General features: G+C 47.2%; 1 protein-coding gene across 3 annotated transcripts in view; it reads right to left on the bottom strand.

The window, feature by feature from the left end:
• nemp1 (nuclear envelope integral membrane protein 1) overlaps positions 1 to 18980 on the bottom strand; it is a 124017-nt gene that overhangs the window by 22414 nt on the left and 82623 nt on the right. For all 3 annotated transcript variants that reach the window (XM_072493726.1, XM_072493728.1, XM_072493727.1), the window contains exon 7: positions 17263 to 17488. In XM_072493726.1, the coding sequence (XP_072349827.1) occupies positions 17263 to 17488 (226 nt within the window). The remainder of the gene's footprint in view (positions 1 to 17262; positions 17489 to 18980) is intronic.

Here is an 18980-nt window from a genome sequence, read left to right as displayed (position 1 = left end):
GAGCCTTAATTCTGTTGTGGGAAAAATCTTGGAAAGGTTTACAAGAGAAAGGATGTATAATCATCTGGAAAGGAATAATTTGATTAGAGATAGTCAACACGGTTTTGTGAAGGGTAGGTCGTGCCTCACAAACCTTATTGAGTTCTTTCAGAAGGTGACCAAACAGGTGGATGAGGGTAAAGCAGTTGATGTGGTGTATATGGATTTCAGTAAAGCGTTTGATAAGGTTCCCCATGGTAGGCTACTGCAGAAAATACGGAGGCATGGGATTCAGTGTGGTTTAGCAGTTTGGATCAGAAATTGGCTAGCTGGAAGAAGACAAAGGGTGGTGGTTGATGGGAAATGTTCAGACTGGAGTCCAGTTACTAGTGGTGTACCACAAGGATCTGTTTTGGGGCCACTGCTGTTTGTCATTTTTATAAATGACCTGGAGGAGGGCGTAGAAGGATGGGCGAGTAAATTTGCAGATGACACTAAAGTCGGTGGAGTTATGGACAGTGCGGAAGGATGTTACAAGTTACAGAGGGACATAGATAAGCTGCAGCGCTGGGCTGAGAGGTTGCAAATGGGGTTTAATGCAGAAAAGTGTGAGGTGATTCATTTTGGAAGGAATAACAGGAAGACTGAGTACTGGGCTAATGGTAAGATTCTTGGCAGTGTGAATGAGCAGAGAGATCTTGGTGTCCATGTACCTAGATCCCTGAAAGTTGACACCCAGGTTGAGAGGGTTGTTAAGAAGGCGTACGGTGTGTTGGCTTTTATTGGTAGAGGGATTGAGTTTAGGAGCCATGAGGTCATGTTGCAGGTATACAACACTCTGGTGCGGCCGCATTTGGAGTATTGTGTGCAATTCTGGTCGCCGCATTATAGGAAGGATGTGAAAGCATTGGAAAGGGTGCAGAGGAGATTTACCAGAATGTTGCCTGGTATGGAGGGAAGATCTTATGAGGAAAGGCTGAGGGACTTGAGGCTGTTTTCATTCGAGAGAAGGTTAAGAGGTGACTTAATTGAGGCATACAAGATGATCAGAGGATTGGATAGGGTGGACAGTGAGAGCCTTTTTCCTTGGATAGTGATGCCTAGCACGAGGGGACATGGCTTTAAATTGAGGGGAGATAGATATAAGACAGATGTCAGAGGTAGGTTCTTTACTCAGAGGGTAGTAAGGGCGTGGAATGCCCTGCCTGCAACAGTAGTGGACTCGCCAACACTAAGGACATTCAAATGGTCATTGGATAGACATATGGACAATAAGGGAATAATGTAGATGAGCTTTAGAGTGGTTTCACAGGTCGGCGCAACATCGAGGGGCCGAAGGGCCTGTACTGCGCTGTAATGTTCTATGTCCTATGCTTTGGTTTAAACCTTACTAATCGGTGTATTGGGTTATTGATCATTACTCGGACTTGAACCTCGTGGCGGTATCATAAAGATACCTGGCAACTCAAGAGCAAAGGTAATAAAACAGAGCAATTGAACCAAGGAGAAAATCAGCAATAATACGCACTTCACAAGTCATCTTTCTTGTAAATCTTATCCACATAATGTAATAAAGTCTCCAGACCTTCTTCTGAGTCTAACTCTTCCAATTCCAGCTCAGAAAGCACTTTGTTTCGGATTTTACTGCCATATGGTAGAGAAAGAGCCAATGCCATACCTTGTTTTCTCTTTCCCAAAGCAGTTACCGTAGTCCACATAACTACTGCACTTCTCCATTGGTCGTACGATTCCCTTTCAGAAAATAAGGGGGGGATAGTCATATCCAGCCAGCTGTATCCTGGGTTCAGCCATGTATCTTTTTTTTTTCTCACTCACTCCTTGGTTTGATCAGGAAAAGTTGTATCTTTCAAACCTTCACATTTGCACAGCAACCATCCTGCTACCAATTGTTAGACGTTTTAGTTGCTGTGAAATGAAGAGTCTAAAGTTCTTGTTCCTTTTCACCAAACACCATTTATTTCACTTCCACAGCCTCTGCACAAAACTCTTAACAACACACCACGTCCCAGAGGCCACCTGAAACCCCTTTACATATCAGTGTCAATTAATGGATACTTAACATAAATGAGACAACTAATTGCAATGTCTCTTAACCCATTACTTAACACCTCTGACATCTCCCCTATACCTTCCTCCAATCACCTTAAAATTATGTCCCCTCGTGACAGCCATTTCCACCCTGGGGAAAAGTCTCTGGCTATCCATGCCTCTCATCACCTTGTACACCTCTATCAAGTCACGTCTCTGCCTTCTTCACTCCAGTGAGAAAAGCCCTCGCTCCCTCAACCTATCTTCTTAAGACATGCCCTCCAGTCCAGGCAGCATCCTGGTAAATCTCCTCTGTACCCTCTCCAAAGCATCCACATCCTTCCTATAATGAGGCGACCAGAACTGGAGACAATATTCCAAGTGTGGGCTAACTAGGGTTTTATAAAGCTGCAGCAAAACCTCGCGGCTCTTAAACTCAATCCCCCTGTTAATGAAAGCCAACACACCATACGCCTTCTAAACAACCCTATCAACCTGGGTGGCAACTTTGAGGGATCTATGTACGTGGACCCCAAGATCCCTCTGTTCATCCACACTTCCAAGAATCCTGCCTTTAACCCTGTATTCAGCATTCAAATTCGACCTTCCAAAATTAATCACTTCACATTTATCCAGGTTGAACTCCATCTGCCACTGAGCAATTGAACCAAGGAGAAAATCAGCAACATCTAGACCCGATCTCGAAGTGGAAAACCACTCCGGGAGAACCCAGAATTTGAATTAGAGATCCAATTGGAAACAGAAAACCACAAGTGTTCAAGCAGTTCTGATCAATACTCATAATTCGGAAGTGTGTGTATGCATGCGTAACTAACAGGGCGATAAGGTAAAACTGATAGATTTTTTGTTGCGACAAAACTGTTGGAAGTTTGTATATCGGAAAGTAGCGAAAGCCGTACCCGTATTTACAGCACCGCCTTAATACCCCTGTCCCAAATTTGAAGAGCAGCATTCGGATTAATACCCCGTCCCAAATTTGAAGAGCAGCATTCGGAGAGGAAAGATGGCAATGCAGGCAATGCAGCGCCTAATGAACCCAGAGGAATTTGCGGTCACAGCGACCAGCAGCAGTAGAGTGGGACAATGTCCCATTTGGGAGGAAGAGATCAGGAAATATCTCAAAGGGAAAGGATGGCCCTTTTGGAATGAATTCTGTGATAACGAGGAATCAGGCCCCGGGAGTATAGGACAGACTTGGTGGGAGAACGTGAGCGAGATCCACAAAAAGAGCTTCGGGAAAGCTCGCAAGCCGATGGCAATCGTGTCCTGCTTGGCACAATTGCGAGGCACAGAGGAGGTCATTAGGACGCTCCGGAAAGAAGTTGAGGGCATACATCAAATGAGTATGGTCGATGTAAGCGAGGTAGAAAAGGAGAATTTGGAATTGAGAAGGAAGTTGGCAGCAAAAGATGGAGAGGTGGAGGATGCCAAAAGGGCACACCAGTCTTGTCTGGCACACTTAAGCAGCTTCCAGTCTCAATACGAAAAGGCCTATCAGGACACGCAACGTGCAGTCCTGGTACGTGAAGAAACAGAAAAACAGGTAGAAGCATTACAGAGACAGTGTAGCGATCTAAAGGCAGCATTAAGAGCACTCCATGCTGCCACCACCGAACAAAGACAAAGCACGCTAGATCACGCAAAGTGCAATCGCTGCTTTCAGTTCAGAAAGGCTTCCAGGAAACCTTTGGAGAAAAATTAGATCAGGAAGACGGCCCTGACTGGGAAGAATTGAACGAAACAGCGCAGAGATATGTTCAGGGAACATGTGCGCAGGGAAAGCCACAAAAGAGGAAAGCGCTCCAACCCCCCACAGAGCAAATAGTTCACGCTGCAATGAACCCAGTAACCACCCACCGCACAGCCACATCGGACGATGCGGAATTTCTATACTCCACCCCCTTATCGCACGCGTCCCCAATTACGGGACGCGGGCGATAAGATCACACCATTCCGCCCCACCTCAGACCCCCACCATTTCTTCGCCACAGTAATGCATCAGGCGACCATGTACGCCCTGGATGAGCGAGAACATGTAAAGCTCACAGTTTTAAGTTTATACCCTTCAGTAGCAGCAGCCCTTCCCGACCCACAGAATGTATAAGGAGGCACCCTTGCAGAAATGCATACCGCGATCCTGGATGCGATCGGGTATAATCGGGGTGACCCCGTAGATGGCCTCAACAAATGTAGGCAAAAGAAATCCGAGCACCCCACAGCGTTTGCTGGATGCCTGTGGATTCACTTTGCAGCAGTCTTTGGAGACTTAGACCGTGCCCATTTGTCCCCAGACAACATGGCCAAATGGACCCGCACCCTTATCTCCCATGCCACAGAAACAGGACAGAAAGCTTGCGCGAGTTATGATCCCTCAGAGGAGGCCCATAACGAGAAGTGGGTAGTGAAAAGATTGTCCCGCGCTTGGGAGCAATCTATACAAAGTAAACCCGCAGTCAAGAATCCAGAGGAAAAGCAGGCCGGAGCAGATATGCAGGCAGTAAAAACACACCAGAACCCCGCATGGGTGAATGAGGGAAAGAACAGCCCCCCACCCAAGTCACAGGAGTGTTACAACTGTGGACAGTTGGGACACTTCGCAAGAGAGTGCAATGCCCCTAAAAAGCCACAGAGAGCCCAGCAGACGGGCATTCTGATTAAGAAAAAGACAGAGCCCATTCATAGCGTTAGCGCCCATTCAGATCAGACGGACTTGACCGGAACGGACTGATGGTGTCCGGACTCCCCCAGTTGGGTCTGCGACACACTTTGGGATCGGTCCGGACGACCGGTAGTTGCAGCAGAAATTCAGGGACAGCCCATCGAATTTCTCTGGGACACAGGATGGCCCCGCACCACAATAAATTCCTCCACCCTGTTTCAAAAAGACACGTGGCCCACTACAGGCACCATCACCCTCTGCGGCTTTACAGGCCACTCACAGCAGGGTCACATCACAGCCCCTGTACCCATTCAAATCGGTACCATCACCACCAAGCACCCAGTAGTTTTAGTTGACCTGCCCCACACAGCAGAACACATTCTGGGAATCTATTTCATGAATTCCCACAATCTTTCATTTGATCCAGTCAACCAGTGTGTCTGGAAGATGACAAAATCCGCAAGAGCCCCCGCAACGCTCAACATAGGAGAGTACGCCAACAAAATTAGCGCAGTAGGCGAATTTTGGTTCAACCCGACCACGCTTAGCAGGTTAGGGTGGTTCTGCAAAAGAACAGGGCAGCATTCGCGACCCACAAGCACGACTGTGGACGGATGACAGGCTCCGTACAAATAACAGGACCTGACCCTAGACCACAAAAACAGTATGGATTTCCCCAAGAGGCAGTGGGAGAAATCTCAAAGGTAATAGAAAGCTTATTAGAGCAGGGCGTACTTAGATCAGTAGCCTCCACTAATAATGCCCCGATTTGGCCAGTGAGAAAGCCCGATGGATCATGGCGACTGGCCATAGATTACCGGGAACTCAACAAAATCACCCCCGCAGCAGCCCCCACAGTAGCAACAAGTCCCGAGACCATGCTCAAGCAGGGACTCAATTCCCGATTCTTTACGGTTTTGGACGTCAGTAATGGATTCTGGTCCATTCCATTGGCAAAGGCGTGCCAGTATAAATTTGCCTTCACCTTTAAAGCACAGCAGTACACGTGGACATGCCTGCCACAAGGATTCCACAACTCCTCCTCCATTTTCCTCCGACAGCTGGCAAATGGTTTAGCCAAATTCTCTCGCCCCGAATGTCTGGTTCAGTATGTAGACGACCTACTACTGCAGACAGACACCAAGGAAGAGCACATCGAGCTTCTGTCCGAACTCCTGGAACTCTTACATTCAATTGGTTGTAAAGTCAACCCCAAAAAGGCCCAGGTCTTGGAAGATAAGGTGATATAGGGGATGTCCCGGAGGACTGGAGAATAGCCAATGTTGTTCCTCTGTTTAAGAAGGGTGGCAGGGATAATCCCGGGAACTACAGGCCGGTGAGCCTTACTTCAGTGGTAGGGAAATTACTGGAGAGAATTCTTCGAGACAGGATCTACTCCCATTTGGAAGCAAATGGACGTATTAGTGAGAGGCAGCACGGTTTTGTGAAGGGGAGGTCGTGTCTCACTAACTTGATAGACTTTTTCGAGGAGGTCACTAAGATGATTGATGCAGGTAGGGCAGTAGATGTTGTCTATATGGACTTCAGTAAGGCCTTTGACAAGGTCCCTCATGGTAGACTAGTACAAAAGGTGAAGTCACACGGGATCAGGGGTGAACTGGCAAGGTGGATACAGAACTGGCTAGGCCATAGAAGGCAGAGGGTAGCAATGGAGGGATGCTTTTCTAATTGGAGGGCTGTGACCAGTGGTGTTCCACAGGGATCAGTGCTGGGACCTTTGCTCTTTGTAGTATATATAAATGATTTGGAGGAAAATGTAACTGGTCTGATTAGTAAGTTTGCAGACGACACAAAGGTTGGTGGAATTGCGGATAGCGATGAGGACTGTCTGAGGATACAGCAGGATTTAGATTGTCTGGAGACTTGGGCGGAGAGATGGCAGATGGAGTTTAACCTGGACAAATGTGAGGTAATGCATTTTGGAAGGGCTAATGCAGGTAGGGAATATACAGTGAATGGTAGAACCCTCAAGAGTATTGAAAGTCAAAGAGATCTAGGAGTACAGGTCCACAGATCACTGAAAGGGGCTACACAGGTGGAGAAGGTAGTCAAGAAGGCATACGGCATGCTTGCCTTCATTGGCCGGGGCATTGAGTATAAGAATTGGCAAGTCATGTTGCAGCTGTATAGAACCTTAGTTAGGCCACACTTGGAGTATAGTGTTCAATTCTGGTCGCCACACTACCAGAAGGATGTGGAGGCTTTAGAGAGGGTGCAGAAGAGATTTACCAGAATGTTGCCTGGTATGGAGGGCATAAGCTATGAGGAGCGATTGAATAAACTCGGTTTGTTCTCACTGGAACGAAGGAGGTTGAGGGGCGACCTGATAGAGGTATACAAAATTATGAGGGGCATAGACAGAGTGGATAGTCAGAGGCTTTTCCCCAGGGTAGAGGGGTCAATTACTAGGGGGCATAGGTTTAAGGTGAGAGGGGCAAAGTTTAGAGTAGATGTACGAGGCAAGTTTTTTACGCAGAGGGTAGTGGGTGCCTGGAACTCACTACCGGAGGAGGTAGTGGAGGCAGGGACGATAGGGACATTTAAGGGGCATCTTGACAAATATATGAATAGGATGGGAATAGAAGGATACGGACCCAGGAAGTGTAGAAGATTGTAGTTTAGTCGGGCAGTATGGTCGGCACGGGCTTGGAGGGCCGAAGGGCCTGTTCCTGTGCTGTACATTTCTTTGTTCTTTGTTCTTTGTATATTTGGGAACAATTATCAGACATGGTAAACACGAGATCGAGCATAAAAGGGTTGACTCGATTGCTCAATTGCCCCTTCCCCAGAACGTTTCAGCCCTCCGGTCGTTTTTAGCACTGGTTGGCTACTGCCAAAACCACATTGACGGTTTCGCCAGCAAGGCAGCACCCCTCTCAGACCTCCTAAAGAAGGGAGCCCCCTGGGAATGGCTTCCGCAGCATACGGATGCTGTGGACTCTTTAAAACAGGCACTCATAGCAGCCCCCGCACTACAAGTTCCAGACCCACTTTCCCCATACGCCATAGAGGTAGCGACCACAGACCGCACCCTTTCGGCCGTGCTCCTCCAGGAACGGCACGACCAGTTAAGGCCCGTAGCTTACGCCTCCAGAATTTTAGATGCTGTGGAGCAGGGATTTTCAGCCTGTGAGAGGCACCTGCTGACAGTATTTTGGGCAGTGCAGTATTTTTCATACATTAGCGGACTGAACCCCATCACAATTCTCACCGAACACACCCCCACCCAACGTTTACTGGACGGACGACTCAAGGACGATACAGTGCTTGAGCTGCTTGATGTGGGAGCTGGCAGAGCCCATTGCGAGCTGCAGCGACCACATCTGCAGTAAGTGTTGGCTGCTCGAAGAGCTCCGGCTTAGAGTTGATGAGCTGGAGTCTGAGCTTCAAACACTGAGGCACATCCGGGAGGGGGAGACTTACCTGGACACTGTGTTTCAGGAGGCAGTCACACCTGTCAGAGTAAGTAGTTTAAATCCTGCCAGTGGCCAGGGACAGCAGGGTGTGACTGCAAGTCAGGCAGGTAAAGGGAACCAGCAGTCAGGAACTCAGGAGCCTCAGCCCTTGACTCTGTCCAACAGGTATGAGGCACTTGCTCCCTGCGTGGATGGCGAACAGGGCTGCAGGAAGGATGAGTCAGCTGACCAAGGCACCATGGTTCAGCAGGCCATTCAAGGGGAGGGAGTAAATAGGCAAGTTGTAGTTGTAGGGGATTCTTTTATCAGGGGGATAGATAGTATCCTTTGTGAGCAGGATAAAGAGTCCCGCATGGTATGTTGCCTGCCCGGTGCTAGGGTGCGGGACATCTCTGACCGGCTTGAAAGGATACTGGAGAGGGACGGGGAGGATCCAGTTGTTGTGGTCCATGTCGGTACCAACAACATAGGCAAGTCTAGGAAAGAGGACCTGTTCAGAGATTATAAAGAGCTAGGATTCAAATTAAAAAACAGGTCCTCAAGGGTCATAATCTCCGGATTACTGCCCGAGCCACGTGCAAATTGGCATAGGGAGGCAAGAATAAGGGAAGTTAACACGTGGCTGAAAGAGTGGTGTGGGAAAGAGGGGTTCCTTTTCATGGGACACTGGCATCAGTTTTGGGACAGGGGGGACCTATACCGTTGGGATGGTCTCCACCTGAACCGAGCTGGGACCAGTGTTCTGGCGAAAAGAATAAATAGGGTGGTCAATAGGACTTTAAACTAAAGATTGGGGGGGGAAGGGAAAGTCAGGGAACCAAGAGGTGAAGTAATCAGTGGGAAGCGTAGCTGCTTAGGAATATAAAAAAGCACGAAAAGACAAAACTCAGGAGAGGTTACGATAGTCCCCATCCCACAAAATATGACACAGTGTATGGAAAGGCTCAGTAAACCAAGGTCCACCACACTAAGAAAACAAAAAGGGGCGGTCAATAGAGAATTAAAGGTGCTATATTTAAATGCGCGCAGTGTACGGAACAAGGTAGATGAGCTTGTTGCCCAGATTGTGACTGGCAGGTATGATGTGGTCGGCATCACAGAGACATGGTTGCAGGGGGTTCAGGACTGGCATTTAAACATCCAGGGATTCACAACCTATCGAAAAGACAGGGAGGTGGGCAGAGGGGGCGGGGTTGCTTTGTTAATTAGGAATGAAATTAAATCAATAGCACTAAATGACAGAGGGTCAGATGATGTGGAGTCTGTGTGGGTAGAGTTGAGGAACCACAAAGGCAAAAAAAACATAATGGGAGTTATGTACAGGCCTCCTAACAGTGGTCAGGACCGGGGGCACAAAATGCACCACGAAATAGAAAATGCATGTCAGAAAGGCAAGGTCACAGTGATCATGGGGGACTTCAATATGCAGGTGGACTGGGTAAATAATGCTGCCAGTGGACCCAAGGAAAGGGAATTCATTGAATGTTTACAGGAGGGCTTTTTGGAACAGCTTGTGATGGAGCCGACGAGGGAACAGGCCATTCTGGACTTGGTGTTATGTAATGAGCCAGACTTGATTAAAGATCTTAAATTAAGGGAGCACTTAGGAGGCAGTGATCATAATATGGTAGAATTCAATCTCCAATTTGAAAGAAAGAAGGTAGAATCAGATGTAAAGGTGTTACAGTTAAATAAAGGTAACTACAGGGGCATGAGGGAGGAACTGACGAAAATCGACTGGGAGCAGAGCCTAGTGGGAAAGACAGTAGAACAGCAATGGCAGGAGTTTCTGGGAGTAATTGAGGACACAGTGCAGAGGTTCATCCCAAAGAAAAGAAAGGTTATCAGAGGGGGGATTAGGCAGCCATGGCTGACAAAGGAAGTTAGGGAATGCATCAAAGCAAAAGAGAAAGCCTATAATGTGGCAAAGAGTAGTGGGAAGTCAGAAGATTGGGACGGCTACAAAAACAAACAGAGGATAACAAAGAGAGAAATAAGGAAAGAGAGAATCAAATATGAAGGTAGGCTAGCCAGTAACATTAGGAATGATAGTAAAAGTTTCTTTAAATACATTAAAAATAAACGGGAGGCAAAAGTTGACATTGGGCCGCTCCAAAATGACGCTGGTAATTTTGTGATGGGAGACAAGGAAATAGCTGAGGAACTAAATAAGTACTTTGCGTCGGTCTTCACAGTAGAAGACACGAGTAATATCCCACCAATTCCGGAGAGTCTAGGGCAGAGTTGAATATGGTAGCCATCACAAAGGAGAAAGTGCTGGAGAAACTAAGAGGTCTAAAAATTGATAAATCTCCGGGCCCAGATGGACTACATCCTAGAGTTCTAAAGGAGATAGCTGTAGAAATAGTGGAGGTGTTAGTTATGATCTTTCAAAAGTCACTGGAGTCAGGGAAAGTCCCAGAGGATTGGAAAATCGCTGTTGTAACCCCCCTGTTCAAGAAGGGAACAAGGAAAAAGATGGAAAATTATAGGCCAATTAGCCTAACCTCGGTTGTTGGCAAGATTCTAGAATCCATTGTTAAGGATGAGATTTCTAAATTCTTGGAAGTGCAGGGTCGGATTAGGACAAGTCAGCATGGATTTAGTAAGGGGAGGTCGTGCCTGACAAACCTGTTAGAGTTCTTTGAAGAGAGAACAAATAGGTTAGACCAAGGAGAGCCAATGGATGTTATCTATCTTGACTTCCAAAAGGCCTTTGATAAGGTGCCTCACGGGAGACTGCTGAGTAAAATAAGGGCCCATGGTATTCGAGGCAAGGTACTAACATGGATTGACGATTGGCTGTCAGGCAGAAGGCAGAGAGTTGGGATAAAAGGTTCTTTTTCGGAATGGCAACCGGTGACGAGTGGTGTCCCGCAGGGTTCAGTGTTGGGGCCACAACTGTTCTCTTTATATATTAACGATCTAGATGACGTGACTGGGGGCATTCTGGCTAAGTTTGCCGATGATACAAAGATAGGTGGAGGGGCAGGTAGTATGGAGGAGGTGGGGAGGCTGCAGAAAGATTTAGACAGTTTAGGAGAGTGGTCCAAGAAATGGCTGATGAAATTCAATGTGGGCAAGTGCGAGGTCTTGCACTTTGGAAAAAAGAATAGAGGCATGGACTATTTTCTAAACGGTGACAAAATTCATAATGCTGAAGTGCAAAGGGACTTGGGAGTCCTAGTCCAGGATTCTCTAAAGGTAAACTTGCAGGTTGAGTCCGTAATTAAGAAAGCAAATGCAATGTTGTCATTCATCTCAAGAGGCTTGGAATATAAAAGCAGGGATGTACTTCTGAAGCTTTATAAAGCATTAGTTAGGCCCCATTTAGAATACTGTGAGCAATTTTGGGCCCCACACCTCAGGAAGGACATACTGGCACTGGAGCGGGTCCAGCGGAGATTCACACGGATGATCCCAGGAATGGTAGGCCTAACATACGATGAACGTCTGAGGATCCTGGGATTATATTCATTGGAGTTTAGGAGGTTGAGGGGAGATCTAATAGAAACTTACAAGATAATGAATGGCTTAGATAGGGTGGATGTAGGGAAGTTGTTTCCATTAGCAGGGGAGACTAGGACCCGGGGGCACAGCCTTAGAATAAAAGGGAGTCACTTTAGAACAGAGATGAGGAGAAATTTCTTCAGCCAGAGAGTGGTGGGTCTGTGGAATTCATTGCCACAGAGGGCGGTGGAGGCCGTGACGTTGAGTGTCTTTAAGACAGAAGTTGATAAATTCTTGATTTCTCGAGGAATTAAGGGCTATGGAGAGAGAGCGGGTAAATGGAGTTGAAATCAGCCATGATTGAATGGCGGAGTGGACTCGATGGGCCGAATGGCCTTACTTCCGCTCCTATGTCTTATGGTCTTATAGTAAGCCAGATTTGAGCAGCGAGATGGACCCTTCTCTTGCAGGGACGGGACATCACTGTTAAAAGGACAAAGACACACACCTATTTAGCCGACAACTTACAGTACCCCGGAACCCCCCCATGAATGCGAAATTATCTCGCCACACCACAACACAGGCCCCTTTATCACTAAAACACACACCGAAAGCGCCCCAGTGAGTGCAGTTCAGGTCTCACAGACAAAGATCGAGGATCTAGTGGAGGTCCAGAAGCAGGACAGTAATCTCAGGGAGATTGTAAAAGGAGACTGTAAATATCCAGCTCCCTATGAGAGGTTTAAAAATGCTCTGACCACACATGACGGTGTGGTGTTAAAAGACACCCTTTGTGGTTCCTGAACAGGACAGGAACCAATTGATTTGTTTGTTCCATGACGGTCACGGACATCAGGGAATCGATCCCACTACAGCCCACCTCAAGCAACTTTGTTGGTGGCCGAACTTAAAGGAAGATGTAAACCATTACATCGAGAATTGTCTTACCTGTGCCCAGAATAATCCGGACAGATATGCCAAAAAGGCTCAACTCAGCCACACCCGACCCGTTAATTGCCCCTGGACTAACCTCCAGATTGATTTTATAAGACCATTGCCCCCTTGCAGGAATGGCTATAAATATGTACTTGTGGTGATAGACACGTTTACAAAATGGGTGGAAGCATTCCCAACCCGCACAAACACTGCAAAAACCACAGCCAAGATTCTGACCCACCACATCTTTACAAGATGGGGACTCCCCCGCAGCATTGAATCCGACCAAGGTTCCCATTTTACGGGACGCGTCATGCAGAACGGCCTCACGATATTTGGCATCACCCAAACATTCCACATAGCGTACCACCCACAGTCGAGTGGTATCGTGGAGCGCATGGATCGGACCCTAAAATCCACCCTCAGAAAAATGGTCCAGCAGAACAACACCACTTGGGACTCAGTCCTCCCTTTTGAGCTGATGTTTTTGCGTAACATTATTTCTACATCCAAAGGTTACACCCCACACACTCTCATGACCAGACGCCCCATGAAAGGGACAGAATATTTGTTAGGTTTAGACCTGACCAGCCCCGAGGTGACGGCCCTCACACACGAGAAAGCAGTACAGCAATTAGTTGGAAATGTTAAAACGGCTCAGCTAGCAGCCGCAGTATAATTGGGCACAAGGAAGAAACAGAGCAAGGCTTGTTTCGACAAGACAGTGCATGCGACTGAGTACAGTATAGGACAGCAAGTTATGCTCTCCGTATATAACCCCAGCACATTCCTGTCACCAAAATACTCGGGTCCGTACTCCATTGCGGACAAAGCCCCTCCGTATATAAAATAAAGTATCCCAACGGTAAGACTGCGTGGTTCCATATCAACCAGCTGAAGGCATATGGGACACAGTCGAACCACGCACACCACGTCATGCTTGACGCAGCACACCACGTCCCGCCCACAGCCAACGTAACCCTACCATCCCCCAACATGTCCAGCCCAGCCACGGACTCGACCTCGACTCCACCCCCGAAATATACACTCCGCCCCGGAACGCCCACAGACTGCAGCAGCTGAGACAGCGACTCGGACGATAGCCACAGCACGCCTCCCTACTATCCCCATGCAACAGGACCCACACCCAGCGATTCCGACTACGATCCAAGTGATCCCTTCATGATCACTTTCCTGAACAAACCCCACCACCGACCACCGAACCACACCGACGACCCCGATTCTGTCCCCACACAACTAGACACCAACTACTGGCACCGAGATAACTCGTTCCGACTCGTCCGCAACGACGAGAGCAACCCCACCTCACACCATGCAGCCCTTTCAGCCCTGATACACTCCAGAGTTTGGCACCCGGGAGAAGATGACGACCTTGGGTCTGACTCCCAAACCGAGAACCCCTTTGCGACCCTGTTTGCAACCGAGAACCCCTTTGCGACCCTGTTTGCAACCGAGAACTGAGGTGTCCAGATGATGTTTTAAAAGGAACCGCCTGGGAGAAGTGGTGTCCTTTCTGATGGAACCTGCAGAATGTTTTATGTTGTTTGTAAGTTTGTTAAATGTTGTGTCAGACAGGAAAAAAATTTCCACGGCCCCACGCCCATTCGGCCGAAACCTCTGAGGAGTTGCCCACAGAGACTCACTATTGCCAGACACTAGTTCAGTGGAACTAGCTTGTCTGCAGAGACTTGTTACGGTACCAGATGCCCGTTCGTAACTGCCCTTCTGGTTCGAAGGAAGAACTAATACGGCAGCCCCACCACGATGACTACATTTCTTGCCCGTTCTTGTCGGTTGCTCAGGCAGTGGAGAAACGGCTTGGGACCCGCCCTGCCTGGGAACCCCCCTCTGGTCAATCACGCTCGAGTAGGGCGCACACGGCATTGGTATCCGTCCTACCCGGGGACTCCATCCAACTGTTATCCGTCGCGGCCCATACGCACCTCATTTTGGCAATTTTAGTTCAAAAAGTTGTTTTGTTGTAGGTAACCCTTAGGTTGCCAACCACATGCTATTTACATCCTGAAACATTTGGATGGTAAATTGCGCAGTCTGCGAGACAGCTCGCACTGGTTCATCATTGGGAAGTGTGTCTTGTCCTGAAATTCGGTTTTTGAAAAAAAATGAGGGAGTCACACATAGTGACCAATTATAAAGGGAGTAATTGGCACTAAAGGACAGACACACTATCGTACGAGGTGATAAACCAAGATAGTTACAGACACTATGCTTGTTTCCACAGAAAACTCCAGAAGCTCCAGGACCGGAGAAGAGAAGAAAGAAAAGGAAAGAGAAGAGCCATGAGGACATCCTCCACATGGCTCATCGTGATAATGGACATTTGTTGCGAGTGAACGCGAACCCCATGACCTCAAGCCCCCCCAGCCATTAATGATTCACTTCCCCACAGTACCCAGAGTCCAGTCACCAGCAACACCACACCATCTTGGTGTGCCAGGTTTATAACCTGGTACTCTGTCCTACGTAATAGAATCCTTACTGGTATTGGCGATACTCTGCTGCATCGTGCAGACTATACGTCTGAGGAAATGGAGAAGGAGAGCCTACCGCGCTCGAACCCCGGTATGTAGGATCAGATCCCCTATTTTCGGATACGACCAGACCCCCGACCCCCGCGATCTATAATAAAGAACATTCATTTGCAGTTTTATTGTAAATAAAGAAATGTTCAGAATGTTCATGAGCAAATTGTACGATCCTGAGCTTGACTGCCAAGCCAGGAAAAATGTGTATAAAATGCTATGATTTTGTTTGTATGGTTGAGGAAGGTAGAATGATGAAATGTTTAAGTGAGAGTAGTGTATTAAGGATAGTTAGAGGTTCCCACTTTTTTATTGTTTTGTAATGCATATCCCTGTTTGACATAGCGCCCCTTAGAACTGTCAGTTAAACATTTTTTGCATAGTTATGGTCAGTGTTGAGGCCATAAAAGAAGTGCCCCCCCCCAGGTCAGGGAATGGAAAGCAAAATAGTTATGCGATCCTTCACGCTTCGCGTTAGGATCACAAGGAGGGATTGTAGCCACCTCCCGATTTAAAATGGCGAATGGCAAAGGCTGATGGGAAAGTCAGCCAACAAGACAAAAACCAGCAGCTGCAGGTTTGCTGTGTATTTACCTCTGCAAAACCCAGACAACATCGATACCAGCGACCATCAGCATAACAAAGTAAACAGCCACCTGCATACTGATGAGCAATCCCCGGGAACAATAAGTAACACTTTGACACACAAAGCAAAGCCAGACTCCTTGGCGCCAGCAGGAGCCAACACAAAGGAGGTGAACGAGCACCTCAAGACCGCCCATCGATCAGGGAACCGCTCCAGTATTGGAGAAAATCGAACCAAGCGATTGGGACATAGTCCAATCACTTGGGATCAGGTACAGGGTCCGCCCCGAAAGGCGGGAAGCCCCTGGGGACTATAAGAGTTGAGCCCCAAGTTCAAATCGCTCTCTCTTCTTCACTCTTCACCGCTCTCTTCTTCCTGCCCGGGTCACCCAGCAAAAAGAACCAACATTGACCGTGACCGGCATAGTGACGCCAGTGATCATCGAAGCCAGTAAGTCTTAATTCAACGCTCGCTATGAGATAGGCGCTCCTTGCTACCAATCCGTACCAACTTCGAATCCCGCAGACTCAGAACCCGAACGAAAGGCCATTTGTTCCCCTGACCTGGTGGGCCAGTTCAAAGTTGAGTATAGGCCTGTTAGTTGAAGTAGCTTAGACGTAGAATTTGTGCATGAGTAGCGATTACTGGGTATAATAAATGTGCTTTGGTTTAAATGTTACTAATCGGTGTACTGGGTTATTGATCATTACTCGGACTTGAACCTCGTGGCGGTATCATAAAGATACCTGGCGACACGAGAGCAAAGATAATAAAACAGAGCAATTGAACCAAGGAGAAAATCAGCAACACTGGTGAGGTACTACCGGTACTCATGTAGACAAATTTTGTAAAATAAATGTTGTTCACTTTTATTTACTTTGGACCTTATTAAAATTACATTGTAATTACTGGTACAATACCAATAGGGTCAGCAATGAAAGCAAGCCATTGTAGTTGCACAGTATTGCATTAAAGCATGGTGGGGATGTGCAAGCACATGAAAGAACTCTGAACATGCGAGGTGTAACTTAATGCCTTAGTTTCATGTAAAAAAACATTCCCAATGACAGCCACTCCGGTGTGTAGTGAAAGCAGCACAGGATGATCACTGGAAGCTGCTTGATGCTGGTATAAACCGACACAAACTGGCCCCCTTGAAATGCCCCTCCCTAAACTCCTCCATCTCCAAGAGCCTCCAAAAAACCGACATCTTTGACCAAGCTGTTAGTCTCCCAATCTCATCGTCTTCGTGGGCTCGGAGGTGATTACACCTCTGAAGCGCCTTCGGACATTTTTCTACATAAAGCGTAAACATGTGTTGTTGACCAATTATAAAGGCAGATTGAGACTGGCATTCAAACTCCATTCTCCTCGTTGATAGCTCTACACTCTAGCACTGGGGTTGCAGAGTCCTTTTCCAAAACCAGTGTGAAGATATTCACTACAATAAATGTTTTATTTCCCCCCAAGTCTGCTTTGTAGCAAAGCCGTGCCAACCTGATTCACTTGTTTCAGACATGGGATCAACAAATCTGTTTTTGCCCATTTAGATCAACTGAACATTTTGTTATTTTAACTTACTTGTATGCAGAGTACGTCCACCGCAATGGAAGCTCAAGGTTCTTGATGCAGAAAGCTACAACGATGAATGCCAGGGCAACTTGTTGCACTTGAATGCCAAAGTACATTAGTAATAGTCCCAAGAGTTGCAGGGTCCAGTTTAGAAGATTAACACTTCTATCCTCCTCCAGTGGACCATACTTGTAGCAAACAGCAAAACTGACAAAGGCAGATATCATCACATAGCCTGAAACATTAACAGCACAGGAGGAAAACCTTCAGAAAAGGAAGCAATTTGTTTATAGAACATAGAATATTACAGCGCAGTACAGGCCCTTCAGCCCTCGACGTTGCGCCGACCTGTGAAACCAGTCTAAAGCCCACCTACACTATTCCCTTATCGTCCATATGTCTATCCAATGACCATTTAAATGCCCTTCGTGTTGGCGAGTCCACTACTGTTGCAGGCAGGGCATTCCACGCCCTTACTACTCTCTGAGTAAAGAACCTACCTCTGACATCTGTCTTATATCTTTCTCCCCTCAATTTAAAGCTATGTCCCCTCGTGCAAGACATCACCATCCGAGGAAAAAGGCTCTCACTGTCCACCCTATCCAATCCTCTGATCATCTTGTATGCCTCAATTAAGTCACCTCTTAACCTTCTTCTCTCTAACGAAAACAGCCTCAAGTCCCTCAGCCTTCCCTCATAAGATCTTCCCTCCATACCAGGTAACATTCTGGTAAATCTCCTCTGCACCCTTTCCAATGCTTCCACATCCTTCCTATAATGCGGTGACCAGAATTGCACGCAATACACTAAATGCGGCCGCACCAGAGTTTTGTACAGCTGCAACATGACCACATGGCTCCGAAACTCAATCCCTCTACCAATAAAAGCTAACACACCGTACACCTTCTTAACAACCCTATCAACCTGGGTGGCAACTTTCAGGGATCTATATACACGGACACAGAGATCTCTCTGCTCATCCACATTACCAAGAATCTTACCATTAGCCCAGTACTCGGTCTTCCTGTTACTCCTTCCAAAATGAATCACCTCACACTTTTCTGCATTAAACTCCATTTGCCACCTCTCAGTCCAGCGCTGCAGCTTATCTATGTCCCTCTGTAACCTGCAAAATCCTTCCGCACTGTCCACAACTCCACCGACTTTAGTGTCATCTGCAAATTTACTCACCCATCCTTCTACGCCCTCCTCCAGGTCATGTATAAAAATGACAAACAGCAGTGGCCCCAAAACAGATCCTTGTGGTACACCACTAGTAACTGGACTGCAGTCTGAACATTTCCCATCAACCACCACCCTTTGTCTTCTTCCAGCTAGCCAATTTCTGATCCAAACTGCTAAATCACCCTGAATCCCAAGCCTCCGTATTTTCTGCAATAGCCTACTGTGGGGAACTTTATCAAACGCTTTACTGAAATCCATATACACCACATCAACTGCTTTACCCTCGTCCACCTGTTTGGTCACCTTCTCAAAGAACTCAATTAGGTTTTTGAGGCACGACCTACCCTTCACAAAACCGTGTTGACTATCCCATATCAAATTATTCCTTTCTAGATGATTACAAATCCTATCTCTTATAAACCTTTCCAAGACTTTGCCCACAACAGAAGTCAGGCTCACTGGTCTATAGTTACCGGGGTTGTCTCTACTCCCCTTCTTGAACAAGGGACAACATTTGCTATCCTCCAGTCTTCTGGCACTAT

This window comes from Scyliorhinus torazame, chromosome X (assembly GCF_047496885.1).
Source record: "Scyliorhinus torazame isolate Kashiwa2021f chromosome X, sScyTor2.1, whole genome shotgun sequence".
Lineage (NCBI taxonomy): Eukaryota > Metazoa > Chordata > Chondrichthyes > Carcharhiniformes > Scyliorhinidae > Scyliorhinus > Scyliorhinus torazame.
Note: the sequence above shows the minus strand (reverse complement) of the source record. Positions and strands in the feature narration are given on the sequence as shown.